Genomic DNA, 26,333 nt, shown 5'->3' on the forward strand with positions numbered 1-26,333 from the left:
TCCGATAAGGTACTAGTCTCGGGCTGTTTTACCACTCTTGGCAGCCGCGTGCAGCTTCCGATTTTCTTATTTTCGCTGGTGCCTTGCACAACTTCTCACGCCCGAGCATCCCAAGTCCATCGGAGCGATTTTTCTCCTTTCTCATTCCCTTCAGATCCGATGCACGCGTCTCCTCCTGACATCAGTGAGTCGGCCATTATCGACGCCCTCATCTCTGGATTTGATGCCCTGCTGTCCACGGTCCGCGCGCATATCAAGAACGAGAAGGCCTTGAGGGAGAGGCTGGAATTTGCGGCAAATGAGGTGAGTCGATATCTCGCCGTTTTTATCCTTCCCCTACTGCGTTATGATGAGAATCTTTTGATTAGCTCTAGATCAAGAGCTACAATCCTTTGTAGCGATGAGCGAGAGATTGCATGTATTACCTGAACTGCGATATTCAAAATTCCTGTTTGCCATATGCCCTGCATGTTGGGACAGGAGTGCTGATTGAAACCGTGCAGTATGAGAAGGTCTTAGCCGCTGACAGCAGTCTCTCGGCATCGTCCATTGCTCCGAGCGAAGTCGCCCGCCAATTCCGAGAAATCCCTGCCATCGACGCGGACGTCGAACTCTCCCTTCCCATCCGCGAAGCGCAGCAAGCCATACAAACGTACAAGATGTCCAAGACACAGAGATCTCAGAATAATGGGCGACGTTGCCCCATAGCACACGGAAATGGCGATCCCGAAGATCTTGAGCGAGATTTTACTACTCCGGGGGTCCAAGGCACGCTGGGATGTCCCTTTGCAAAGATGGCCAATGGACCTGCGTCCTCTATCCACGAGGATCCTATAGCAGCCGAGTTCCACCAGGACACGTACTCAGCACGCTCTCCACATCCGGACCAACGTCCAGGTCAATGTCCTATCCGTTTCCTCGATCAGCATTCTCCAGAAGAGGTTGCCAAATATTTCGAGAATCACAAGCACGAGATTCCTCGAAGCCACGAAATTTGCGTGCGAAGATACCAGGGCAATGAAAGCGGCGCCCGGCAACTAGACGCAAAGTATGGCAATTTGGTAAACATGATACAAGGTCTAGGAGTCAAGCACAAAGCATACCTGCCAGAGCGAGATAGGATTGAAGAACAATCAACCCAGGCAGTGGAGAAATGGGCTGAGAATATCAGCGAAACTGCTGCTGCACCACCAACCCAAGACGGAGCAGTCGCAGATGAAGAACCGAGAATATCACATTTCGATAAACCCTTAAGGGAAGTCCGGGTTGGCGAATCTCCCAGCCGGCCCTGGGGAATCTCGGTACCAGCCGATAAAGAACCGACGCTCAGTGCCCTCCAAGAGGAAGAAAACGTGGCACATCTCAAGATGCGGTCTACGAGCCCCCATAATGCTTCGGCAGCGCACCGCAATGATCATCCGCAAGAGCAGGGTCAGACGACCTTTCCGTCAAAGAAACAAACAGACGACTCCCCCCAGGGCAAAGAGCCCCGCACCCAAATCATCTTCAACGGACCCGTCTTTTTTGGATATTCTGCTGAGGAAGTGTCAGCTTTATTGCAGAATACTAACCTGGGCAACATGAAAGCCGGTGGTGGCTAAACCACGCCCTTTCAAGCCTGGATCCTCGATTTTATTTTTAGCGTTCGGAGCGAGTCGATCAAAGACATGATGTAACGAATTATTGACTTAGAGATGTTGTACCAGGATACAATGTGACTGCACCAGTGTAAATGGGTATTTCATGTAGGCACGCAAGGAGTCAACCAATCCAATGTGTAAACGGGGACAGGTTGAACTATGAAGGTCCAAAACATTTGATCTTGCAACGAAAGTGTGTGAAAAATATCCACCAGCTCTAGCCGTACAAGTCCGCATGACGCGAAACTTGCAGACCGTGACTTCGGGGACGAAGAGCTTGTGGGAAGAGCCAAGCAGCTGGAAAGTGATGTGTTGCGTTTGGTAGATGAACCTCGTCATATGGAGGGTCTGTTGTGTCATAACTGGGAAGCAAGTGTGCATATGGTTCCCCGGCAGTAGCATTTTAAGTCATTACCGCATAATGAAGGACACCATGACCACATATACTGGCTTGATAGAATGAGTGAAATCGTTTTGTCTGAAGGAGAAGAGAGGAGGAAGATTGTGGACGAGGAATAATGCACTTTCTGGAGGGAAACTCTGCCGACAGAATTGTTGCGCTGTTCGGCAAAGTTGCTCTTTTGTGGGCCTGACCTCAGGAAAGGCTCCACGAGCTGCATGTTGATGGCCTCCTGTTTGACACCAACAAGGATTGGATTATTTGGTCACATATGGGCTCCCTGTCAAAGGGAATAAATATCTATGCATGTGTACATGTATACAGCCGCTCACGGCTTTCCTTGCCACACCTCTTTCAGGAATTCCTCCAGTCTTTTGGGTCTCCAGTCTGGAAAGCGAGCAGAAAATTGCTGCTCCTTCGAGAGATCCAGTACTCCAGAGACATAGAATCTCCCGAATAGGACCAGGGAATGCCTTCTATCTTGCGTCTCTCTATCTGATGCAGTCCACGCCCTGGTGCCCGGGTTCGGCAGTATTGTCACTTTGCCCTGCTCTAAGTCCTCGGGGCTGTCGTACGTGAGCTCGAATTTGGATCCTGAAAGATGTCAACAAATCGCCACTCGCTTCGACGATTAGCAGGCATTCAGGGCCGGGAGATTGACCGACCTCTGACTCTTTCGGCCACCCTCAAGAACTCGTTGAATGTCAAACTGTCGCCGATTGGAAACGTCCATTCTGGCCATTCCTCGGCTTCCAGCAATAACAGAACAGCCCGAGCCACGTCGTCAATCAGAGTCAGGCTAATCACGTTTCCACCATCTCCGGGTACGGCGGCTTTGCGATTGAAGAGGTCGACCGCCCACGAGAAATCGGAAAGATGAGATTTGACATATGGCATTCCCCAGTCTGCAGCATAATCAGAACCTGCGAGTGGCCCAAACTGGCTTTGAGAATCGGTCGCGTGGCCGCGGAACAGGACAACTTACAGTCCATAAACCAGCCGCAAGCAATGCGCGTATACTGGAGCGAGCCGGACTGGAGCAGTAAAGCCGCATCGAGCCACCACTGCACAGTCGGGTCTAGAGGCAAGAGTCTGCAATTCGGAGCGCCCACATGTCAGGGTTCATTGACGAAGTTGAACACGCGCCTGATCTCTGGGCCGGACTTACTCAGGAACCGTCTTCGCCCAGTATTCGCTCGGTATTAGACGCTTCGTGGCACCAGACCTGTCCGCAGCTCTGATCAGGTTGCACTGAGCTTGACTCGTTTCAGCGGAGTTGATTCCGATGGCCGAAACAATGGTATGGACGTTGTGCTTGTCCAGCGTGTTGGCAATGCTATCCACGTTATCATAATCGACTTGGAGGTATGTCGTTGGCGCAGCAGACGCAATTTTATCCGGTGCCTTGCGACTCAGGACTATGACATTGAACTTGTTGCTGAATTCAAGGTGCTCCAGTATTGTCCGACCCACGCCGCCAGTCGCTCCGGCGATGGCAACCGTGATCATTTCGTGTTCCTACAAGTTGACGTGCAGCACGATGAAAGCCCTGTCCAACATCGAAAGTTCAAGTCAGAGTCATTGCGGGGTAAGACTCGACTTGGCAAGTGGCCGGGCGACGTGCTCAACATCACTGACGGGTTCTGGCAGCAGGCTTGGTGTTCTGCACCGGATATGGTGGCCATAATATATATAAGAACCTGGGAGTCAATGGTACCAGACCTGTAAAGTGGACAGTGCAAACAGTCAACGGATGCATTTAAAGCATTAGAAGAGATGGATGTGCAAGCAAGGACCTATCCGTCAGCCAACAGGCAACTCACTGACCCAAACCTCCTCCGCCGAAAAGCACGAGCTCGTCGTTTCTACATTGGCTGTTCGCCTTCGAATGCAAGACATCCGTCAATGCACCGGAATTATCGCTTTATAAAATCCCGCTTGACTGGCGCGGATACCGGGGTTTAAGAAGCCTAGAAGCGCAAAGTTGGACATGTGTAAGATGCTTGTGGAGGACACTAGACTGCCTCTAAGCTCCACAATCGACTCACTCCCCACTAGTTTCTGGGTGTCTATCCCTAGACTTCCCGCCCGTCTCATGATTTCACTTACATTGCCGTAAGTAAACTGCAGGTCAAATGCCACTCTCCTTGCAGAACTGCGGAGACAACAACTATGACCAAGGGGCGGCCGATGCGGCCGCTCCAAGTGTCGGCTTCGAGGCTTCTCGGATTTTATATGCCTTCGGGAAATCCATATGCTGATTATTTTTGGTTACCTCCTGATTACAAGATAAGTATACATGACACGCATTGCCTTTTTCGGTATTCGTGGTGTCCAATGGTTAAAAGGCGTTCCTGGGCAGAAGTTGTGTCTCCCAAGGCTCATCGTCCACAGAATCATGAGACGCTTCGGCATTTCCATCAGGAGCTCCGGCACGAGAGCGATCGTAATGTTGAATAGATGACTGCTCTCTGCAGTAGTCCACATCTGGAATGGACAATTCTCATACGCAACACGTCAGGCGCACCCTTGAAACGTAATAGAATAAAAGCCCTACTATAGCAGGCTTCTATTCTATTTCCTCCCAAGAGAGCCTCTGTCACAGCTCTCTGAGGACCTCGATATCTTGAATTCCTTCGAAGATCCATTTCTCTCTTATATGTGGACCAAAATGTCGAATTTCAAAGTATGGTTCATCACGGGGACCTCTTCTGGCTTCGGGAAAGCCTTGACGCTTGAAGTCCTTAGTCGTGGGGATAAGGTCATTGCCTCTTCGCGGAATGCCGACAAGCTCGAGGATCTCAAAAAGGCCGGCGCTGACACGATGAGCCTCGATGTCACCATGCCCCTTGACAAGCTAAAAGCACTCGCCGAGGAGGCTCACGGTATCTATGGACGGATTGACTTCCTCATCAACAATGCCGGATACTGCCAGGTAGGAGGCTTGGAAGAGCTTACGTATGTGGAAATCATACAACTGATTACATAAAACGATACACGCTGACTTCCACAGTCCGGAAGAAACTCAGTCCCAGTTTGCTACAAATGTCTTTGGGCCTCTCAATGTAACCAGATCGATTCTACCATATATGCGCGCCAAACGCTCAGGGGTTATCGCCAATTTCTCCAGTATCGGCGCATGGCGTGGTACACCGGCCGTGGGCATCTACGAGGCTTCGAAATGGGCCGTCAGCGGCATAACGGAGACGTTACATCTCGAGCTGGCTGAGTTCAACATCAAAGTATGCAGTATCGAACCGGGTTACTTCCGATCCAACTTCTTGAGCAGCGGCCACAAGATCCTCCACGTCAACCATATCTCAGACTACGACAGCACGGTGGTGCGGAAGACCGAGGAAAGGGTCGAGCGCACAAACCAGAATCAGCCAGGTGATCCCCTGAAGGGTGCCAAGGTGATTGTTGATGTCCTCACCGGTGCTACCGGCAAGGAGATCCCCATGAGGCTCGCGCTGGGGGCGGACGCCTACAGAATCATCAGGGGGAAGTGCGAGGAGACGATCAAAGGCCTTGACGAGTGGAGGGAAATCACCTCCTCGACGGATATCGATGCCAAGTAGAACAAGGATAGGCGCCCTGGGTGGGTAGCAGGAATCAAAATCAAACGTTTCTCGCCGGGGTCCAGGACTGAAGCGAGACCACATTCATTGAGGCTGTGGACACCGTTTTGTGCGGCATATGCTGCTGATGCTCTGGGCATACGCTTCGTGAGCTCGTATAGTTTCATGTTCGGTCTCTCGTTTTGCCAGGACACAAACGTCTCTGTCACATATGCCACTGTCCCTATCATCAAGAGTGGTTGAAAGACCGGTGCAAGAGCGGCTGGAGGAAGATTTGGTCTCAATACACAAGAAAAAGTGTAATGTTGACATGGTGATTTATCCATTTTGGTACCACAGCTACAAGAGCTGCGCACCAGGTGTACGTAGATGCTGTTTCCGCATCAAGCCGAAGAAACCGATTTGTTTGAAAACCAGTTAACTAATTCATAAAACATATATCTGTCTGACCCGGGCCATATTTCCGCGCCGAGCGGCTCACTGCAGGGTCTGCAGCAGCCATCTTGCCTTCGGATTGGTTTTTGAACTTATCCAGACGGAAGAAATGCTTGCTCCTACTTATTACCTGGCATCCCGCTTCTTTACTGCTTCGGCTTGGCGATGAGACTCCTCAGTACTTTGGCTCATGTCAGTGGGGTTTATTCCCCCGGTGCCCAAACTGATCTTGTGAGAGACATCGATGCAGTGGTCCATGAAAATGTACAGGTGCTCGGTATACCGAAAAGCACTCGTTTCCTACGCCAAGTGCGATACTTTTGTTTTATCAGACGCAATGCGTTGCTGTCAAGACCTGCCTGTGGGAGACTTGGCTTTATATACGACAGTGCCTAATATTCACCATCGATTAGCGGACTTTGTGTCTCCTTGCTGGAAGCCAAGGGGATTGAGGCACCAGTCCTGGCAGGGGATAAGAGAATGATTGACGGAGCCGCAGACTGTTACACCGCGGGAAGAACCAGGAACACGTTTCCGTAGCAGAGCATGTACTAGCCCTGCATGAAGAACATATGGATTGACAACGCACACGTGGCCAGAACATATTTCCGCCGGAACTGGAGTGCTCCTGATGGCTCATCACGCCATTGCAGAAGCGAGAGTGGCTGGCTTCTTCTCAGATGAAAGTCACAGAGTAGCCGTAACCATGGAGGTCTTCCTTAAGTTACAGATGCCCTGGCGCAAAAACGAAGCTCCGGAATGGGTGCGTTCGCAATGTCCCAAATATATCCTCAGGCTGGGCGAACCGGAGTTGGCGACAGGTCTCCCATGACTGGTACAATGGAGCAGCAAAAGAACCATCTTGAGGGCGTAGATAGCGAGGGTTGACCTGCAAAAATTGACCTGCAAAGATAGGGGCCCGATGCTCGTGTTGGCCAGAACGAACCCGAATATCCGAGTCGCTTGTCCAATGCATTCTTAGCGACAACGCTTCGGTCCCCTTCAGCTCCCAGATCTTTTACTTTTTCCTTTTGATTCAGAATCCCAACCCTCTGGGAAACACTAGACGACCTAGCTGCATTCGAGGGTGCCGAACATCCCGATTGGGGCCGTCGTTCAATCTCCCCAGCTTGCCCAGAAGGCTGGTGGGCTTCCCCGTATCCCCATACTGAGGGCCAGATCCTACAGTCAACCACCCTGCCAACATCATCATGGCTGACGTAGATGTTTGGTTGACGTAGATGTCTGATCGAGATTGTTTTCTAGAGATTCGGATCGATCAATGGTCTTAATGTGAGGCGCAACCCCGAATAAAGGATTCTTCAGATGATCATAACGCTTTTCCAGGTTATCTCGTCAATCCATGAACCAGATCGGGACAGCGAAGGCTGTATGAAAACTCGAAGCCGCAAACCGAGCCGAACCGCTCTTATCATGGAAGACGTTCCAGTCCTCAAGGGCACAGAACGCCTCCTGCAAGATTCTGGCTCCATAGACCTGGCACGATAAGGGCTTTCATCCAATTCTGAACCCTGTCGTGCCAGTTTCAACGGTGCTAACGGGTAAGATGAGATTTTCTTTTGATGGACCTAACGAGGCAAATGCTTCGACTAGTTCGCTGCCGCTGAAGAATTTTTGTCATCGAACTTACGTATTTCGCTTATCGAAGCCCCAAGATTGCTGCTATAGGCTGTTCCTACCCGATAAGTTAGTGCGGATTCACAGCCGTTCATTCGATGCAATCCTTCAGAACAAATTTAGGGAGCTAGAAGCGTTGCCATCGTATAAATCTAGTGGCTGAATTTTGCTTTGGGTCAGACGCCTAGATTCGCGTCGGACCAATCCTGATTTGCCAGCCTTTTGAGGCGTGGCCGAAGTATTACGACGGGGCCCCATCTCTATCGTTACCTCGCAGAAGCAAGTTCTTCGGGCTCAAGGCCAGGACCCTGTCGCATTCTGAATTCCCGTCCGCACTCTTGGCGATTGGCCCTTATCTCTGCCCGAGTGTCGGTCTTGACAGTCATAGGCTTGACCATCAATCTAGAGCCGCTAGGTCAAAGCTTCCGGTGCTTATCAGCAGTGATGGCACAAGCTGAAATGCGGGCGGCGATCCTAACGTCACAGGGATCATGACAAAAAAAATGGTCCGGGCGGAGAGCCTGCAAACATACATCAATGTCTTCTCGTCCTTCTACGTATCATCTACCACAGCTGCGGCCATCATCTTCTCTGCCCACCATGTCGTCCTCCGATGAAAAATACTACGATGAGAAGAATATCTCTTCCGTCGTCGAGCCTCCCGAGGCCGAGCCCATCGCAGTTGGTCGCGTGAGTGGCCTCAAGAGACGATTTCCCCACTTCAGCCTTGAGGTCCGTCAGGAGGAGAGCAGTTTTGCTGCCACCAAGGCCGCTTCCAATGCCGACTTCGACCCAATTCCTCCATCAAAGCGGACATGGAACTGGGGTGCATATGTCGCCTACTGGATGGCCGATGCCTGGGCTGTTTCCAATTGGGAAGTTGGTGAGCTACTCCGGGATGAGATCCTTCTATTGATTTAGAAAGAGAGAACGCGTTAGTTCTGAGACTTCTGTGGTATAGCTTCTTCCATCATCGCCGTCGGCCTCAGCTGGAAGATGGCAATCGGCGCCTGTGTCCTGGGCAATGCTATCATGGGTCTCGTCATTACCATCAACGGAAGAATGGGTGCCACGGTGGGTTGAATTCTTTCACCGAGCCGAGTTGCAGCTCATTTGAAACAGCTTCACACTCCATTCCCGGTGCTCGCACGCATGCCCTTTGGTTACTACTTCAGCTACTTCGTCGTCGTGTCCCGCTGCGTCCTCGCCATCGTCTGGCTCGGGTGAGTGTGTCCAACCAATAGATTCGTCGCATTGGAGGCTTACCGTGAATAAAGTGTTCAAACCACGACTGGCGGTCAATGTATGACCGTGCTCCTCACCGCCATCTGGCCAAGTTTCGCAAGAATCCCCAACCACATACCTGAGAGTGAGGGCATCACCACCGCCGGCATGATTGGGTTTCTGCTCTACTTCTTGCTTCAGCTTCCGTTCTTGTGCATCCCCTACACGAAGGTATGGCCGGGTCACCAAATCAAATCTTCCCTGGTCCCTGCGATTAACTAACACCCACCCAAGGTCCAATACTTCTTCGCCTTCAAGAGTATCATTGCACCGATCATTTTCTTGGCCATTTTTGGCGATACGCTGCGCAGGGCTGGTGGCACCATCAGCAACAGCACCGTCATCACCCAGGGAACCACTATCCACGGCTCGACTCTTGCATGGGCCTTTTTCGGCAGTAAGTGAAGCTCTACGCCTTTAGAATCTCTGGTGTCCCTCTGATCAGAATCTCTCTTGCAGATCTCAACGGCGTCTTGGGCAACTACGCCACCCTGGGCCTGAACATTGCCGACTTTTCCAGATACTCCAACAAGCCCAGCGCACAGAATGTCCAAGCCCTCGTCATACCCCTCATCTTCAGTGAGACTCCCTTGTAAATTCTTACGCCAATTCTTGCTGATCATCTGGACGCACAGCTATTGTTGGTCTCCTCGGTATCTTCACTGCCGCTGCCTCCCAAACTGCCTATAACGAGATCATCTGGAACCCCATCGTCATCATCAATCTCTGGATGAAGAATGGATCCCACGGTGGCCGTGCTGCTGCTGCCTTTGGCGCCATCGGCTTGATCATCGTCACCCTCGGTATCAACATCTCCGCCAACTCCATCAGCGCTGCCAACGACCTCATGTCTTTCTGCCCCAAGTACATCAACATTCGCCGTGGTCAGCTGCTCGCTGCCGTCATTGGTAGCTGGGGCTTTGTTCCGGTAAGTTGAGACTGTGTTCTCGCAGAGCTGCCTTTGGACCTTGCTGACCGCAGCTACAGTGGAAAATCCTCGCATCGGCCGCGAAGTTCCTTGCTTTCCTCGGTGGCTACACCATTTTCCTGGGCCCCATGACATCCATCCTCATGGCTGAGTTCGTACCTCCACAATCCCCCCAAGCTCCACCTACATCGTCTGTGATATCTAACCTGTTCGTCTCGTGCTATAGCTACTATATTGTCCGACGGGGTAACGTGTCTGTACCGGATATGTACAACTTCCACGGCATCTACCGCTATTCGCCCAGATTCGCCACCAACTGGCGCGCTGTCGCGGCCTTCTTCATCGGCTGCATCCCCCCGCTCCCAGGCTTCGTTAATAATATCGTTGAGGCGGGCAATGGCAAGACTAGCGTTTCTCTAGGCGGTCAACATCTGTGAGCCCCTCCCTCATTCTGACGCGCAAGATTTCATTGAGCGCAATTTGGTTGGAGCTATGCTGACGCTTCAACACGCGCAGGTTCGCTATCGGTTACGTTTATTCCTTTATCGCTGCCGGTATCTTCTACTGGGCCTTCAACCGCTTCTTCCCGCACACCGACTCCATGATGGACCACCCCGAGACGGGCGAGGACATCATTGCAGCTAACGATGCCAAGAACGTGGCAGAGCGTCGCGCCAGTTGGTCTGAGCGGAGGCCAAGTGCTGTGTCGAGGTTCTTCCAAGTTTAGTGACCTCAAGGACGACTTCGATTCTGGACTATCCTTTGAAGAATCTTGCGGGTAGGTGTGCCGCAATGGAAGACTTGGTTCTCAAAACGTATTGGTGCTGCGATGAGCTGATGAAAGCCAGCAAAGGCGGGGGCCGTATCGAACTGCACGCTGAGACAGCGTGAATCACGATCGCTACAATGTCCTGGGATGCAAGGCGGAAAGAACTTTACAGTCCAGTTCAAGGAACATGGATTAACCCGGTTTACTGTGGCACTTTTAGAGCACACGTCTAGCCTACCACAGGGAGTGAAATGATACCTTCATTGCTTGCTCATGATACTGCTCTGCGGATTCCAACACTTGATTAAACCCCGTTTCAAAAGCCTTTCAATTCCCACTACGCCACATGTCCGATCTTCCGCAATTGGCTATCGTTACCAGTCCAAAGCTTCGCTTCGCTTCATCTTTGTGCTATTCAGGCTTGCCGGTGGATGCCAACATAAATGTGTCGCCTGAAGCCGCCCGTCTTGGAAATAACTCGTGCATTTCCATTCCTATATGTGCTAGACTTATTATGGCCACCGAGGGCATCTGTCTGTGTCCGTCGCTGAAAGTGTAATCTGGGTGGTGGCCGAGGTCGACTGGAAAGAGACCACCTCGGGGCCATGGTGGCTTGAGACCGCGTAACTTTCGTAGAACGTGCTATGGTAGTACAGTTCTAAATACCAGGATCAGATATTTAGCTACTTCGTCATTACGACTAACATAGTCGAGGTCACCGAGCTCCTCCGCAATGGCTACACAAACACAAGTCACTTCATCACGCTTGAAGGCTCTAGGCGCCGCAGCAGACATCAACCAAAATGCCAACCTCGCCAAATTTACAGAACCGAGCCCCGAAGAAGACTACCAAAATGCTGTCCAGCAGATAGAGAATAAGCTGGACAAAATGGAAGTTATAGACGCTCTGTTCATCGTGAATCTTGGCTCAAATCACCCTGGGCTTCTGATTGACGCTCGGAGCCCTGGACGCGCGTCGATGTCCAAGATCACGGATCGGCAGCAAGAGAATCTCGCATCTTCCGCCGCAGACTTGTACGTCCGACCGCACATGATCCAGCGATTTGTGGACGGCGTGATGGATGCGCGCTACGCCCTCAACTGGGGCCACATCTTCGCCGTCGGCGCCACACGGGTAGCAATCAAGTTCGTCGACGTCCTCACCGGCTTCGAGGCCATCCATCCTAGGCTAGACCGGACGATCGTGGATCAATTACCTCGACCGACCGAAGACGTTGGGCAAGTACAGCAGGACCTGAAGAGATGGGGGTATGGCTTCGTCAAGAACGCCCTTTCGCCCGGCGAGCTCCAAAAACTACACAAGCGGCTCATGGACCAGGCCCGGGGCGAGGCAGAGGCCGGCGTGGGGTTTTTCGACGGAGGCGAAAACATGCCGAACCAGAGGCTTTGGTGCCTCCACAACAAGGGCCAGGAGTTCATCGACCTGCTTGACCACAACAAGGTTCTCAAGCAGTTCCTTCCACCACACTTGGGGGACGACGCGATTCTCTTCAGCTATACGGCGAACATTGCTCGGCCGGGCAATTCGCCAATGTACCTCCACACCGATCAGCTCACGGCAAGTCCTTCATAACAGTGGTGTATTGACTTCTGACTGACACTTGGTAGATTCAGCCACCGATTCGGAACATATACTTTGGACTGAACTTTATGTTCTTCCTCACTGACAGTACGTATTCAATATTGCCTCCTCTTCCCGAGACCGTTCCTGATTGAAGAATGATATAGTCACCGCGGAAAATGGTGGAACGCTGGTGATGCCCGGCTCGCACACCGGCAACTTCGCACCGGACGACCCATACGATGTTTCCGATTGTGTCGCAGCTGAAGGGCCAGCCGGGACGTGCATGGTATTTGAGAGCCGGCTCTGGCATGCCACAGGACCCAATCGAACGCCAGGGAGCGAGAGACCTGTCATCATTGCGTTCTTCATGCGCCCGTTCATTCGACCACAGGAAAACTTCTTTTTCTCTCTGCGGCCGGGTCTCGAGGACGAATTGAGTGACCGCATGAAGGGATTTCTGGGGTATAGAAGCACAGGCAGCATTGGTGGGGTGGAAGGGAAAACAAAAGACGGAACGTTTGTAAAGAAATTGGACACTCCGGTGGGAATCTTAGGAGGGGAAAGTGTGCCGCTCAACTGAGAGATTAACTAATGACCCCAGACGGGGAACATTTCCGTCATCCTCAAGAAGGCCATATATTAAGTATACTCACTTCTACCCTGATGTAGTACGATAATAGTGGGTCTTAGGAGCTCTTCTGAAGTCTTGTATTTACAGAGGATGGACGTGAAAGTACGTATTCCCCTTTCTCTATTTCGAGGAGATGCAAGGCTGGCCGGGTGGAGAAGCCACTTTCTGCTTTTGGCTAGCCGAGGCCGACTGGCCCCCATTTCAGGAAACAGACGAGGCGGGGTGCGGAGTCCAGCTTAGCCCACTAGCGAACAATACCTCCACGCTCAATACACAGTAGTAGTCTGACTGATATTGGAGCATCATTGTACAGAAGGCGACACGTTAATGGCTATCGAACCGGACCATGGCTGACTTATCGACGTTGGATCTTGAAATTCTCATGCCGGTGGATTATTCACAGCGGCAAGGCAAACCCCTGAAATCTGCAAAGAAGAAGTTGGGCCCAGCCTGCCAGCATTGCCGTGCCAGGAAGGTACGATGTGATCGCGTCCAGAACCTGGGGATGTGTACCAACTGCTGCCTCGATGGCTTAGTGTGTACCGTGGTACCGGATAAACTAAGACGCAATAGGTTGACGATGAGAGGAGTGAACCGTGACAATGTGTCGGTTTCGGGGCGGAAAGTTAGGAAAGAGCACGAAACTCGCTGCCCGCCCACAGGCCCGGCATCCTTTGATCGCACACCGAATACGCCTCTGGTTTCATCTCTCCCTACCAACTCAGCATTTGCAAACCCAGAAGAAGCGCGCGAGACTCCTCGAGGCAACAGGGGCGATGGCAGCCAACCTTCGCCTGCCCTGAGCCAAATCCAAATCCATCGTTCTGTGGATAGGAGCTCTGCTGCCGGCAGAACAGACTATTCTACAGCATTCATCAAACCTGTTTCCTGCGACCTTTCAGAAGAAGATTGGCGCCACCTGGAAGCGAAAGGCGTCTTCTGCCTACCACCGAAAAGCCTGGAGAGCCTGATCATATGTAGATACGCGGAATTCGTCTACCATCTGGCGCCAGTGGTGAGCCTGCCGGATCTGATCCTCTCCGTGACGGGAGGCTCGTCTGGCAGGCTTTCCTTAACCCTATACCACGCGATTATGTGTGCCGGGTCGGCCGCTTTGGAAGGCGAACACTTCTCCGCCTACGGATATCCGTCCAAAGCTGCTGCGAGGCGGGAGTATTACACCAAGTCCAAGGTGGGGGAGTATGGATCACAGCGCTATCCATGCGTGCTAACAGTTGTCACCAGCTGCTTCTCGACTTAGGTGCCGAGCCAGATCGCCTGATTGCCTGCCAGGCGTCCCTTCTCTTGATGAGTTGGTCGAGCCGCGAGGACTCGAAAGACCCGATGTATTGGGTTGGGAGTGCAATCAATCATGCCTTTGCCCTCAGGCTACAGGAAGAGCAATCTAATACGGTTGGCCAGAGGAAATCGGACAATCACAGATTGAGAAGGAGGATATGGTGGACCATTGTCGTCCGAGAGTGTGATGTGGCTATGAATCTTGCCCGGCCGCCTCGCCTTCGGCCCCGAGAACCTCACTTACTGAATCATGACGACTTCGTCGATGAATTGGACCTTTCCGGCATCAACTTTGGTACCTTGGTGGGGATCAAAATGTTTCTCGCGGATTTTTCGCTACAACGACAGCTTGAACGAGCGTGCATCGAAAGGGCCAAGCTTGCAGTTCGCATATACGACATCCTGCACAGAACCTCAGAGGAAGTGTTTCAGTCCTCTTCGGACTTGGCAGGGCGAAAAAGTAGGATCTCAGAACTGGAAAACTCCCTAAGAGATTGGAGCAGTCACCTTCCCGAGGAGCTGCGGCTTGAAAATATCTGCTCGGTCTCATTCGACCTCTGCCATCGAGCATACCACCTGGCGTCGTGCATGGTCCACCTGACGTACTGGATGGCGATCATCGTGCTTCACAGCACCGAGATCTCAGAACATCGGTGGGCCACATGCAGTCATAATTCCGAAAACCACGAACTTGAGGGAAACGAGAAGCGAGTCGACTGCCACGTCTACGCTCTGCGACAAGCCTCCAACAGGATCACTACAATCTACGGCGGTCTAAATAGCCGCAAGCTGACCCAGTTCGTGCCTGTCACGGGGATAGCGTCCGTGTGCTCGGCGGCATTTGTCTACCTCCTCGACGCAAGCTCGGGCCACTCATCGCTGGAGAAATCCAGTCTGGAGAGCCTGGCCATTTGCATCGAGGCAGTGCGCCAAATTGGTCGTATCAACTTCACAGCCACCGCCGTATTCAAGCGAGTAGAAGCGGCTTACTCGGCAGCGCAGAAGGCTTCGTTCCCTCCCTGGCTGAAGACGAAGCGACCGGGACCCGAGTTCGTGACCAGCACGATCGACGATAATGATGCTGTCACTACCACCGCGAACAACACTAGCGACGGCCCATCGCTTTCGGTCGCCAATATATGCTCCAGTTCCGCGGCACAAGAGCAACAAGGTGCGCACGCGGGTCTGTTGGCTTCGACCCAAGATTTCTTCACCCTTTTCGAGTCGAACTTGCTTTTCGAAGACAGCCTTTTATTCTTTGACTCAGAAGACCACGCGATGCGCGAGGCCATACCTGTGGCTGAAAGCGAAGATGGGAACCTGGATAATATGGCGTGGTCGATGGGGCTTACAATGGGACCTGACGTGGGCGGTGGGGGAAGTTAACGGCGATGTAAGAAGGACTTGGTATAAATGATATATACCCTCATATCGCACTTTCTAGAGCTTCCATTCGAGCATAAATGCCTATCTAGGTCGTACGGCTGAGTTTAGAAGAACACTGACTACCTGTATGTGGAACAGGAGGGCATAAAGATGTCCGAATCGCAAATGCCATAGGCTTTCATGATTGCTTCGCTACCCAAACTTGCTCCTGCTGCTACATCTTCTCACTGTAGGCTCTGTCTTCATAAACCTCCTCCAGATGCTGCCCAGCTTCTTCGAGTGTTTCTGCTACCTAGAGTTTTGGCAAAAGGTACAGATTAGCCGTATGTCATTTGCTCGAGGTCATTCTGACGCTTAATAGCGAAAGCAGCTCGCATGCCATGGGGCTATCGCTCACCTTGTCCCCAAATACCGCCTCGATCTCTTCGAGAGTCATGTTCTTCGTCTCCGGATACGCGAAGCAGAAGAATATAAAGTATATCGTCGACCCGATCAAAAAGATTAAAAAGTACTTCCACGAAATAGCGTCGATGGCGAGCGGTGTGACCTGGACAAGGAGGATGATTATGGCGTGCAGACATGCAAATGTCGCTGCCACTCCAATGGACCGGATCGCCGTTGGCATGATCTCGGATGAGTACTGGAAGATTGGGTCGTGGTCAGTCTGGCATTCTGTTGTTTCCGCGTTCTTGCTATTTTGTTTCCCGTTGCGTTTGTAGAGAAAAGAGAAGATACTGTGAACTCTACCGCCACCACTGGGACTTAAGGATTTGAAACTCACCGCAGGCATGAACACATTAGCTGGACCAGCATAACCGAATTGGACCATGAACATGCCAACAATAACGCCTCGGCCGAGGCCTCGATTGGTGCTTCCTCCAGCCTCGAAACGAGACCACAGTACCACAGAAATCAGAGATCCACTGAGCACAAAGAAGTACATTATATACTAGTGGTCTGTCAGCATTTCAAGTCCTTCGCCGTAACAGGACTCTCACTTACAATGATCTTTCGCCTTCCAAGCTTGTCGGATAAGTACCCGGCGTAGATTGCAGAGCACACTCCTACCGAGCCCCATATCCCGGTCAGGACCAGGGACATGACCTGGCTCAGACCCAACTTGCCAAAGAGGATGACCTGGTAGTTTTGGAGTGGGATTTCTCCAGTGAGTCTTGCATAGCTGTCAGCTGGGCGGACCCTATAGAAAAAATGACATAGAAGCATTTGAACGTACTGAGAGCAAAAGGCAAACATGCACACCAAGAAGATGCGCTTTCGGTAAGAGGGCACTCTCCAGATTGCCGAAGGTCCTAGGTGCTCTTTCTTGTCTAGTTCAATCTGTGCTTTGATCTGGTGATACTCCTTGAGATAAAATGTATCATCGTGCATGTCCCCATGCATGCGTTTAAGGACTTGCAGACACTCTTCGTAACGGCCTTTGAGAGCAAGCCATCGTGGTGAAAATGGCATGAAAAAAGACAGTCCCAGCATCAACACTGAAGGTACCAGCTGCCCACCCAGCAATAAGCGCCATGAAGCATTGGACTTCAAGAAGAAGCAGCCGAGACCCCTGCCTTCCACGTTAGAGACCATCCTGACGTACGCTGGAATGATGCATGCAGACTTACACCCACTCGGTGAACATATACGAAAAGTTGCCGTTAAATCTGCATGACCAAGTAAGTGGACTTCCCAGAGGCCGTCGCAGAGACTCCTGTGGCAGCCGGGAAGACTTACGCGTATAGACCACCGACTCTACCTCTTATATGGGGAGGGCTGAGCTCCGAAACGTAGGTTGGACACAAACAAAACATAATACCTGTGGCCGTTCCACCGATGATTCGGCCTGCACAGAAGACGGGGAATGAAGACGCCCCGACTTGCATGGAAATCCCTAGGAAGGAGATGACACAAGCGATCTGGATCGTCCGGAGACGCCCAATCTTGTTCGGCAACCAGAAGTTCAGGCACGCCCCCAAGACGTGACCTCCATAGTAGGCCGAGCCAAAAGCCCCAATGGTGACGGAGTTCAAGTTGAAATATTCGAGGAATGCTGGATAGCCCAGGACGGATGTCGTGCAACCTGTCATTCGGATCAGTGGCAGAGCCAGCAGTAGACTTGAAGTCATCGGCATTGATAGAGAAACGTACCAGAGTCGTAGCCATAGAACACAGACCCTAGGCATGCATACACGATGCAGAGGAGATTATACCTGTTCATCTTGAACCGCTTCAGAGTAAACAATTATGTTCCCAGATCCGACCCAGAACGGTGGGACTGCAGGTTTTCCAATATTGGTCACTTCAGATAAGACGATCAACTGTGAGAACGTCTGGTTCAATCGTAATTCCATTCACATTATATCGCTATAGCCTCCAGACTTGTCGAGCACACCTCGTGAGGCGTATTGCTATCATGTCTACTGAAAGCATCTTCGAGCACGAGCTATTCCGCATTTGGACGCCGCGGGTGGCTCTTCTGGGGTAAGGCCGCGGCGCGCTCCTTTTGTGAGACACCGAGGCGGCGGAGACCCCGTGGGGATAGAATGGAGCTTCGTATCAGTCTGGAGTAATTGGATACGCTATTGCTGGCCTCGGAAAAGCAAGAAAGCCAAACTGACTAGTCTAAAATTCAAGGGCCCAGAAGACGACATCAAACAGGTAACAGAGTTAGGAACGGTTGGAGCTTGGGATAATGTTCAGTCTTCGTATCAGAGCATGATGGCCGGAATTAGAGACTGAACGACCCTTGTAGGCTGGGTCCAGTGCCTTCGAACACTCTCATAGCTGAACACGGCGTGTCCTAAAAGGTATTAGATCTCTCAGTGAACCCGAGGTGACTACCAGAAGTGATCTGCCCCCCCTAATACGCTACTATCGGTGCTATGAACAGCCAACTATCATAATGGCACCTCGGTCCTCGGACTCCAAAACAGTCCTGGGTGCTATGAATCTAGATTTTGATAACATCCTAGTACAGCGTTTCTTTCTTGTCGAAGAGTAGAAGAGAATCCTCTCCCGCTCGATGAAGTATATCAGACCTCCATTCTGCTCAGTCACCGACAGTGGTTGCTTAAAGATCTCATCATGGTTAATGATACGAGGGACGGAATTTTGCAGAAACAGAAGATAACTTTCTTCAATGTAGCAGTACTTGTTGCCCTGGGTCTGGGCTCGATCGGTCAGGGATACTCCGCGGCAATTATTGGAACAACGCTTGGTGAGTCGGAGACCGGTGTAGATCTGTCAACACTGCACTGACAACTCTAGGTCAACCTTCCTTCATTGAATACTTTGCACTGGACACGCGTGAAGATGCGACCGACCTCATATCGACCATGAACGGGATCTTCCAAGCTGGAGGCGTACTCGGAACGATATCACTTCCATGGGTCGCAGACAGGTTCGGCAGGAAATGGGGATGTGCTGTGGTAAGTGGTCACTGAACAGTTGACTAGAAACAGGAAACAGCTAATAGCCCGAAGCCCGCAATCTTGATCCTCATTTCTGGCGCCATTCTAGCTGGGTCGGTCAACGTGGGCATGTTCATCGCCTTCCGTTTCTTTTCAGGCGCCGGCTGTTGGTCCACTCTTGCCGCTGTCAGCATAATGATGAACGAGATCACCCCTGTCCATATCCGAGGAGCAATGGTCGACATCAACGCGGTGATGTATGTATTGGGCTATGTTTTCGCATGCTGGGTGGGCTTTGGCTGTTACTTCTGGACGACGGGCGGTTCCAACACCTGGAGACCCCCAATCGCTATCCAATGTTTCTGGCCTCTTTGCCTCCTTACGGCTCTCCCTTTCCTCCCTGAAAGTCCGAGATGGCTGTGCATGATGGGACGCGATGCGGATGCAGAACGGATACTCTTGAGATTGCATGCCGACCCTAAGGACCCGAGCAATACGGTTGCCAAAGCAGAGTACTATCAGATCAGGAAACAGCTTGAGATTGATAGAACTCTGGGCCAATCGTGGACTTACATCGCCAAGAAGCCTTCCTACCGGAGACGTGCGCTTCTGGCGCTACTTACCACGGCTATCACACAAGCCTCAGGTGCACTAGTCATCAATAGTATGGTTCTCTCATATCCCGAACATCTCTTGAATCATTCTGACTCCTGGCATGCAGATTATGGACCCTCGCTGTACCGAAATCTCGGATACAGCACCGTGAAACAGCTTGTTTTGCCTGCCGCGTGGATCACATGTGCGCTAGGTCTTAACATATTGGCCATGGTACTCGTGGATCGCTTTTCACGTCCCAAGTACATGGCATTTGGTCTGTTTGGGTGTGCCGCATGTCTTTCTGTCGAGTGTGCCCTCGTGGCTAGGTTCGTGCCCTCGGACAATGAGTCCGCTTTGGAGGCAGCTGTGTCTATGCTGTTTGTCTTTATATTCTTTTACGAGCTGTTCGTCAACGGGACGCAGTGGACTTATCTGGGTGAGATATTTCCCACCCATATTCGAGCGAAAGGTGTCTGTCTCGGCGTCGCCAACGTTGCTCTGATGAACCTGATCTGGCTCCAGAGTGCGCCGGTGGCTTTTGCGAATGTTGGCTGGCGATTCTACCTGGCCTTCATCGTCCCTTGTCTCCTGGGGGCCGCTGTCATGTGGATATGGTTCCCGGACACCAAGGGGCTTCCACTTGAGGAAGTGGCCACTATATTCGGGGACAGTGATGAGGTTGCAGTTTATCAGAGAGATCTCGAAGTCGAGTTCAACACGGAGGCTATCACGTACTATCATGCTGGCGGGGATCACAAAGCAACCGAATAGTTTACATAGCAGGCTTGGAGAGCAGCGAGGAAAAGGACTGACGGCATCTGAACTATATATTCTACCCATCAGTCTCAAACATATACTCCCACGACTGCGTATCGAGTACAGAGGAAGCTGTCTTTAAGCTAGGCGGCCGAGAGCAGATAACGGTCGGTGGCTTCAAGAAGCCTTCCTAGTCCCCGAAGCCTCCGGCGCCAGCCTCCACAATTTCTGGGGACGTTACCCTCCCATCACTATTCGGTACCTTTTAGGGAGTCAAAGAGCCACACAAATTCAGACTTCTTGCAGTCATCATCAGCTCGGCGCCAAGTCACCAACACAACCGTGTGAAGACCACAAGTTACAAACAGTGGCTGCCATCAAGGGCTCATTTGACATGATGCTGATGCCGTTCGTGGGCTTCAACCCGGCCCGTGCAAGCCGAATCAGTGGATCATCTGCACGTCTCACTTGCCCAACGCTCGCGCGCTAGGGGACCAAGTCCCTAGGAAGTTTCCATGTGCATTTGACAACAGTCCCCGCAACAATGTGGGAGTGCCCACGAATTAGGACTGGCACAGAACGCGCAGCACACCATCATATCAATTGAAACAGCAGAGGGAGCCTTTCAGCTTGCGATAGAGCTGAGGAATACAGAACATGGGATGTTCAGTTGAACGGATTGATAGGCTCCGGCACGTCCGCTCAAGCTGAAGACCGCATCAGTCTCTCCTCCTCACATGCACCTCCTCCCTCTCGCTTTCGTCCCTAACCCTCTCGACGCATTAGCGTGGCCTAACACGGCCAACAGTCGACTGATTAGGCGATTTCAGCTGCACGAGCTTGGTCAAATGGTGTGGGCGGAGGATGCGATTGACGGAATTCCACGCCCAGCTTCGGTATAGCCGTTGAAGATCGCTCACAGTCGCAACGGTTTTTACGTGAAAACCGATGGTTGGCTGGCACATGCCGGTATGTCTGCGAGGTGCTTCAAAACTCCCGTGCGCCTCGCGACGCGCGACGAGTTGCTTTCCTCTCAAGAAAGTGATACAGTTTCGAGGATATCACAATGGATGATAGCGGTCCTCTTTACAATGTGCGCATGAAGCGCGGCCAAGGGTACAACTCCTACATTCAAGAAGTGCGAATCGATAATGCCGTCTCCATCACCAAGGTCAAAAAAGCTGCACGCACAAGTGCCTCCATCAGCGAAGCCGACACCATCACTCCAGAGCACACGAGGAGTGATTCGGTATCGACTGCAGTCCCTCCGCCAGGACCAGCGCCAGTGCCAAAGCCGGGTCTGGAAATGAACGATATCCTCGCGGCCCTGACGGAAAGCTTGAAGAAAACCAGCGTCGAAACTCCTCAGCAGCCGAAACTGCCATATCTGCTCAAGCTGGACCCCAATGCTCGGCACAACCAGACCGTGACCTTTTCTTCAAAACAAGTCAAGAGCATTGTTGAAATGAACAATGCCATGGGATTCAACGCTTCAGCTGCAATCAAAGCCACTAGTTTAGGTCCCGGTGCTGAGGCTCGAAGCAGCCTTGCGACCCGTGACGATCTCAATACCAACGATGTCAATTTCCTGGTCCACGTCAAGGTCGTCAACGAGGCCGATGACCGCAAAGAGGATTGGTCGTTCAACGAAGTGCCTGGTCTGAACGAAATCCTCAGCGACGACAAGGAGCCGGACGAGGCGAAACGCCAGCATTTCCGCAGTGTCGAATTCACCCGCATTTACGGTGATTGTTTCATATCCGATTTTGTCGAGGGGGGTGAAATCTACGCCTGGGTCGGTATCAAGTCGCAGGACCGCAAGAATTCCAGACAATTAGCTGTCCATGCTTCGGCGCAGTTAACACCAATGGGTCTCCCGGTGCAAGCGTCGGGTGAAATGGACGCCTCGCAGGAACGCAATCGGCTCTTTTCCCAAGCGACGACTTCCATTCGGATCCAATGGCGCGGTGGCGGCCAGATCAAGAATCACGACTTCCCCTGGGGCATGGACAGCTTGATCCTGATCGCCAATGCTTTCCCGTCGATGGTGGCAGCGAGGCCGGCCAAGATTCGGGCAGTCTTGACCCCGTACACCGCTCTTAAAAGCTTCCACGACCACAGGCTTTCGAATCCGCGAATCCCTCTCCCATTGACGTACGACCACTGTGCCATCTATACCAGCACGCTGTATGAAGACTTCATGGCGTTCCAGGACCTGTGCGAGAAGCTGAACGCCATGATCAAGGATCCACAGGACTACCGGAACCGGGACGATGACAAAACCATGATTAACAGCCAGAAGGCCGCTTTTCAGAACGGTGATGCTCCTCCGCCGGCGAGACGGAGTACCATGGCTTCTGTGGCTTTGGACGAAGACGACCCAACTTCAGACACCTGGACGGACAAGAAGTTTCGGGCGCTGATGAACCTCGACGTCATTCTCAAAGATACAACCCCCAAGCTCACCAACATGGACCCTGATCCGCAGAAACTCAGCATGATGCGACTTCTCTGTCGCTCGTCAATGATCTATATCCAGGAACAAGCGGCTGGACTGGTCGTCGACCCACAGAGATCTATCACCCAACATGATGGCAGAGGTCGACACATTTACAGCCTTCCGAAGTACATCTGTCCCGGTGTTATTCAAAGCATATTGCCAGTCCCCAAGCTTGATAATAGTGTAAGTGAGTGGCGAGATAAAGAGATCGCCGACTTGCACGGTGTGGGACACATCACCAACGACCAGGTGAACTACTGGTGGGACGTGATCGGAGAGCCCCTGTCCCCATACAAGAGCTACGAGCACTTTGCGATTGGCAACTTCGACCCCGACGACGAAGAATACCCCCAGCGAGTTGCCGTCCAGCCTTTTGCCCCTGGGTGGTACCACAGTCGGCGTATTAGGGACAGTAACAATGCCATTAGCGGCATCGGGCTCGGGTACACGAATAAAAAGCCACGAGCCCATCACAATACCAAGTCCGTCGAGGCGGAGGAGTCCGGAGGAGTCAGGAATTCTAGTGCTGAAGAACGATCCACCATGTTCGCCAACATGTATGTCGGGACCAAACCCGCCGACGAGCGCTGGAAATCCATCGAAGAGCGCGGCCTCGGCGCTTCCTCCATCAACCGCGTCCACGTCTATTATCGACCCGGCGCTGGCCGCATTGCGGGCCTCGAGTTCCTGTCCGACCCCAATCCCACCGATTTCAACGACGACACGAAACACGTGACGCCGGTGTTCGTCCACAAATCGTGGGATCCGGACGCGACGGTCGAGGGCAGCATGGGAGCGAAACTGCCTGATAAGATGGAGAAGCAGGCATTGTTCCCAGGAGACAATGTCCTGGACGAGAACATGGACAAGAATTGGATGTTTGCCGGGTTGATGGGCGCGTTTGAGAGGGTTGGACCGCCGGGGATGGGGCGGTTCAAGAACGGCAGGATTTTGGTCAAGGTTGCAGTCGTGTGGAAGAAGAGACCGGGAGCTTCATGAGCCTTCTCACATGATGGGAGCCTCTCAAAAAGGGACGAACTGAACGAGATCCTCGGGTTGTTTGTGAGCGCTTGAGCAGGGCTTCTGCAGTTTCCTTTTTAGTATAATTTTACAGCCTCTGCCGTGGTCTGACGAGCGCCAGTTATGGCATGGAATCGAGTAATTAACGATGCATGGTATGATGAGTGGTTGATGGACCTAGCATTACTGGATAGGTATTGGATTTGGGTTACTTTCAGCAGCTGGAAATGAGCGATAGCCTGCGTCTCTCCCCCGGGTCGCCAGCCTTGTTCTGAAGGGATTCGACGGCGACAGAGCACTTTGTCTGGACACCCGTTCCAGACAGCGACCAGCCTCTCTGCTCTGGTATATTGACGGAGTACTCGTGTGAGAGAATAACACTCCATCCCCTGGTTTGAAGGCTTGGTGCCAACCGAGAGACGTCGTATAACTACTGTAGAAGCAATCCGAATGAAACTAGCCTAAATCTAGTTAGATTATTCAACCCACGCCAAGCCATTTGGTTACGGCCTCGGCGGGGCTTGGCGTAACAGTCATTACATGCCTTGGCAACGCTTGCCTGTAACATTGCTTTTCCTCGTGCCACTCGATTGTCGCAGTTGAAGTAGCTCGCCCAGTTGGTTGTGACACTGACCTCTCTTTCATCAGCTTGATGGACGGTCTGTTTACCTGCCTGAGATGTGCGAGAGCACTCTCAGCCGTAGCTCGACAGAGGCCCAATGCAAGATTTGCCCGACAGATTCCCACCCGTCGGAGCTTCGCTTCGAGCACCTCGCTGAAGCACACGCCACGAGATCAATCGAGAACGGAGCAAGCCCGAAGCTCGAAAAGGTCGATTCGGTCTGCGTCTACTGCCACTGCTCCTGCGGAAGAACCAGATAACTTCGAGCGACACAACATCCCCCCTACCGATTACGGCGAGTGGCGAGCCCATGGTCGAGTAGCCCTGGGCCCCAATAATCTCTTCCATCCTTTCTCCAGGTCGCCAATCCCCGAGATCCGGCAAAGAGCGCGCTTTATGAAGCAGCACGCATTGTGTCCACACCCAGTGCATCAACAGACTCGCGTACCGATTTCACCCCACGATCCTGAAGCGAGGAAGATCGAGGGCGTGAGCACGGAACCTCCAGCTCACGTTTCATTCGAGTGCCCGGATTGCGGCATAGCGACCTACTGCTCGGAGGAACATTGGGCGGACGACTTCGAGGCACATCTAGAAATATGCGACACGCTGAGACAAATCAACGAGGATGACCACGATCTCAGATCGGGACGGTGGTTCCCGGAGTTTGAGTATCCTGGACCTCAGATGGATGAAGCCTTGGTGAATATGACCAACTGGGATACCTTTCTCTATACGCGGCAGTTTGAAGCAGTGAATGACGAGAGAAGCATGCGACAAGTTACCAAATTGTTGACGTACCCTCTCACAATTGGAAGTGTTTTGCACGAGCTGAGCCCGTACAATATCAGGCCCGGGGGGCGACTCACCGCAGAGGGATTGAAGAGCTTGTCAGGTGAGTTTCATCTTTGTCAAAGCACTGCGCTAAGCTAACCACAATAGCTCTGCGATACACTCTGCATCCTCCCAAGACGGGCCAAGGCAAAGACATCAAAGGTCTCAGGCTATCGAGCCCTCCGGTCCGGATATTCGTCTTAGGCGCACGAGCCGAGTCGTCTCTACCTCGCGAAGTGTGGACGCAGCTGTCCTACCTTTTCCCTCTCTCCTTGATTCATCTTATTTTCATTGGACCTGAAGCGATGATGAATCGAGATGCCGAATTTCCTCTCCCAGAAAGGACACCGCAGAACCCATTCGGAGCCATCGTGGAGGATCGTGTATCGCCAAAGATGAAAATCACGACCTACGTGGACTATTTCCACACCCTGCATGAGGCCAACGCGTTCTATCCTTACGACCCATATTTCGATTGCTTCATGCTCTTTCACCCTGGCTTGGGGCACCCCGCATCAGCACTGGAGTGGGAAAGCACTTTGCCTCGACTTCTTGAGACCAAGATCCCCGTGTTATGCACAGGATATACAGAGTGGGACATGACACGCGACTGGCAATGGGTCATGGAGAAATGTGCAGGCGAGGTCGACCTGCTGATGGAACCTGGAGAGAACAGATTCCGGTCTCTGAGATGGGACTTGAATGACCTGGACCCCCAGGATATTAGCTGTGGGAACTGGGGGGTGTGGGCTTTCCGAGGCAAGAGGTATGTGATCTGTTTGCCATTCAAATCTCACACTTGTCCGGGCTCTTTTGCTGACTCTTCTTGACTCTAGGTATGAAGCAACTCGCCGCGACCTGACTTGAGCTAGACTAAGGCGTCCCCAAACACTGTACTATTACAAAAAGAGATCGCGGTGGAATGAACAAGTAGCAAGAATTCGCCCAGCAGGACGCCATCATTGAGTCTCAAGTGCCCAACCGAGACCCTGCAGCGACTGCGCCGAGCTTCTCTCGA

The 26,333-nt window shown here is 52.2% G+C and overlaps 10 protein-coding genes across 10 annotated transcripts; 8 read left to right on the forward strand and 2 right to left on the reverse strand.

The window, feature by feature from the left end:
• Positions 1-159: 159 nt before the first annotated feature.
• AYL99_06880 (hypothetical protein) lies at positions 160-1,601 on the forward strand (the record flags this gene model as incomplete). Its single annotated transcript, XM_018838389.1, has 2 exons — positions 160-303; positions 504-1,601. The coding sequence occupies 2 exons, from the start codon at positions 160-162 to the stop codon at positions 1,599-1,601; spliced, it is 1,242 nt and encodes a 413-aa protein (XP_018692949.1).
• Positions 1,602-2,368: 767 nt separating this feature from the next.
• Positions 2,369-3,549, reverse strand: AYL99_06881 (hypothetical protein; the record flags this gene model as incomplete). The annotated part of the gene is made up of 4 exons (XM_018838390.1): positions 2,369-2,634; positions 2,706-2,945; positions 3,026-3,132; positions 3,209-3,549. The coding sequence occupies 4 exons, from the start codon at positions 3,547-3,549 to the stop codon at positions 2,369-2,371; spliced, it is 954 nt and encodes a 317-aa protein (XP_018692950.1).
• Positions 3,550-4,711: 1,162 nt separating this feature from the next.
• Positions 4,712-5,618, forward strand: AYL99_06882 (hypothetical protein; the record flags this gene model as incomplete). The annotated part of the gene is made up of 2 exons (XM_018838391.1): positions 4,712-4,998; positions 5,054-5,618. The coding sequence occupies 2 exons, from the start codon at positions 4,712-4,714 to the stop codon at positions 5,616-5,618; spliced, it is 852 nt and encodes a 283-aa protein (XP_018692951.1).
• Positions 5,619-8,291: 2,673 nt separating this feature from the next.
• Positions 8,292-10,630, forward strand: AYL99_06883 (hypothetical protein; the record flags this gene model as incomplete). The annotated part of the gene is made up of 9 exons (XM_018838392.1): positions 8,292-8,574; positions 8,653-8,765; positions 8,814-8,914; positions 8,969-9,146; positions 9,210-9,372; positions 9,435-9,554; positions 9,611-9,903; positions 9,963-10,336; positions 10,420-10,630. The coding sequence occupies 9 exons, from the start codon at positions 8,292-8,294 to the stop codon at positions 10,628-10,630; spliced, it is 1,836 nt and encodes a 611-aa protein (XP_018692952.1).
• A 775-nt stretch (positions 10,631-11,405) lies between these two features.
• Positions 11,406-12,266, forward strand: AYL99_06884 (hypothetical protein; the record flags this gene model as incomplete). The annotated part of the gene is made up of 1 exon (XM_018838393.1): positions 11,406-12,266. The coding sequence occupies one exon, from the start codon at positions 11,406-11,408 to the stop codon at positions 12,264-12,266; it is 861 nt and encodes a 286-aa protein (XP_018692953.1).
• A 1,202-nt stretch (positions 12,267-13,468) lies between these two features.
• AYL99_06885 (hypothetical protein) lies at positions 13,469-15,573 on the forward strand (the record flags this gene model as incomplete). Its single annotated transcript, XM_018838394.1, has 2 exons — positions 13,469-14,080; positions 14,134-15,573. The coding sequence occupies 2 exons, from the start codon at positions 13,469-13,471 to the stop codon at positions 15,571-15,573; spliced, it is 2,052 nt and encodes a 683-aa protein (XP_018692954.1).
• Positions 15,574-15,787: 214 nt separating this feature from the next.
• AYL99_06886 (hypothetical protein) lies at positions 15,788-17,794 on the reverse strand (the record flags this gene model as incomplete). Its single annotated transcript, XM_018838395.1, has 7 exons — positions 15,788-15,865; positions 15,971-16,522; positions 16,576-16,744; positions 16,808-17,143; positions 17,202-17,240; positions 17,311-17,656; positions 17,725-17,794. 7 exons carry the CDS (start codon positions 17,792-17,794, stop codon positions 15,788-15,790), a joined length of 1,590 nt encoding a protein of 529 aa, XP_018692955.1.
• An 866-nt stretch (positions 17,795-18,660) lies between these two features.
• On the forward strand, positions 18,661-20,354 carry AYL99_06887 (High-affinity glucose transporter; the record flags this gene model as incomplete). Its single annotated transcript, XM_018838396.1, has 4 exons — positions 18,661-18,793; positions 18,844-19,004; positions 19,059-19,650; positions 19,708-20,354. The coding sequence occupies 4 exons, from the start codon at positions 18,661-18,663 to the stop codon at positions 20,352-20,354; spliced, it is 1,533 nt and encodes a 510-aa protein (XP_018692956.1).
• Positions 20,355-21,405: 1,051 nt separating this feature from the next.
• Positions 21,406-23,838, forward strand: AYL99_06888 (hypothetical protein; the record flags this gene model as incomplete). The annotated part of the gene is made up of 1 exon (XM_018838397.1): positions 21,406-23,838. The coding sequence occupies one exon, from the start codon at positions 21,406-21,408 to the stop codon at positions 23,836-23,838; it is 2,433 nt and encodes an 810-aa protein (XP_018692957.1).
• A 673-nt stretch (positions 23,839-24,511) lies between these two features.
• On the forward strand, positions 24,512-26,182 carry AYL99_06889 (hypothetical protein; the record flags this gene model as incomplete). The annotated part of the gene is made up of 3 exons (XM_018838398.1): positions 24,512-25,376; positions 25,424-26,081; positions 26,152-26,182. 3 exons carry the CDS (start codon positions 24,512-24,514, stop codon positions 26,180-26,182), a joined length of 1,554 nt encoding a protein of 517 aa, XP_018692958.1.
• Positions 26,183-26,333: the final 151 nt, after the last annotated feature.

Source organism: Fonsecaea erecta, assembly GCF_001651985.1.
Source record: "Fonsecaea erecta strain CBS 125763 chromosome Unknown Scaff5, whole genome shotgun sequence".
NCBI lineage: Eukaryota > Fungi > Ascomycota > Eurotiomycetes > Chaetothyriales > Herpotrichiellaceae > Fonsecaea > Fonsecaea erecta.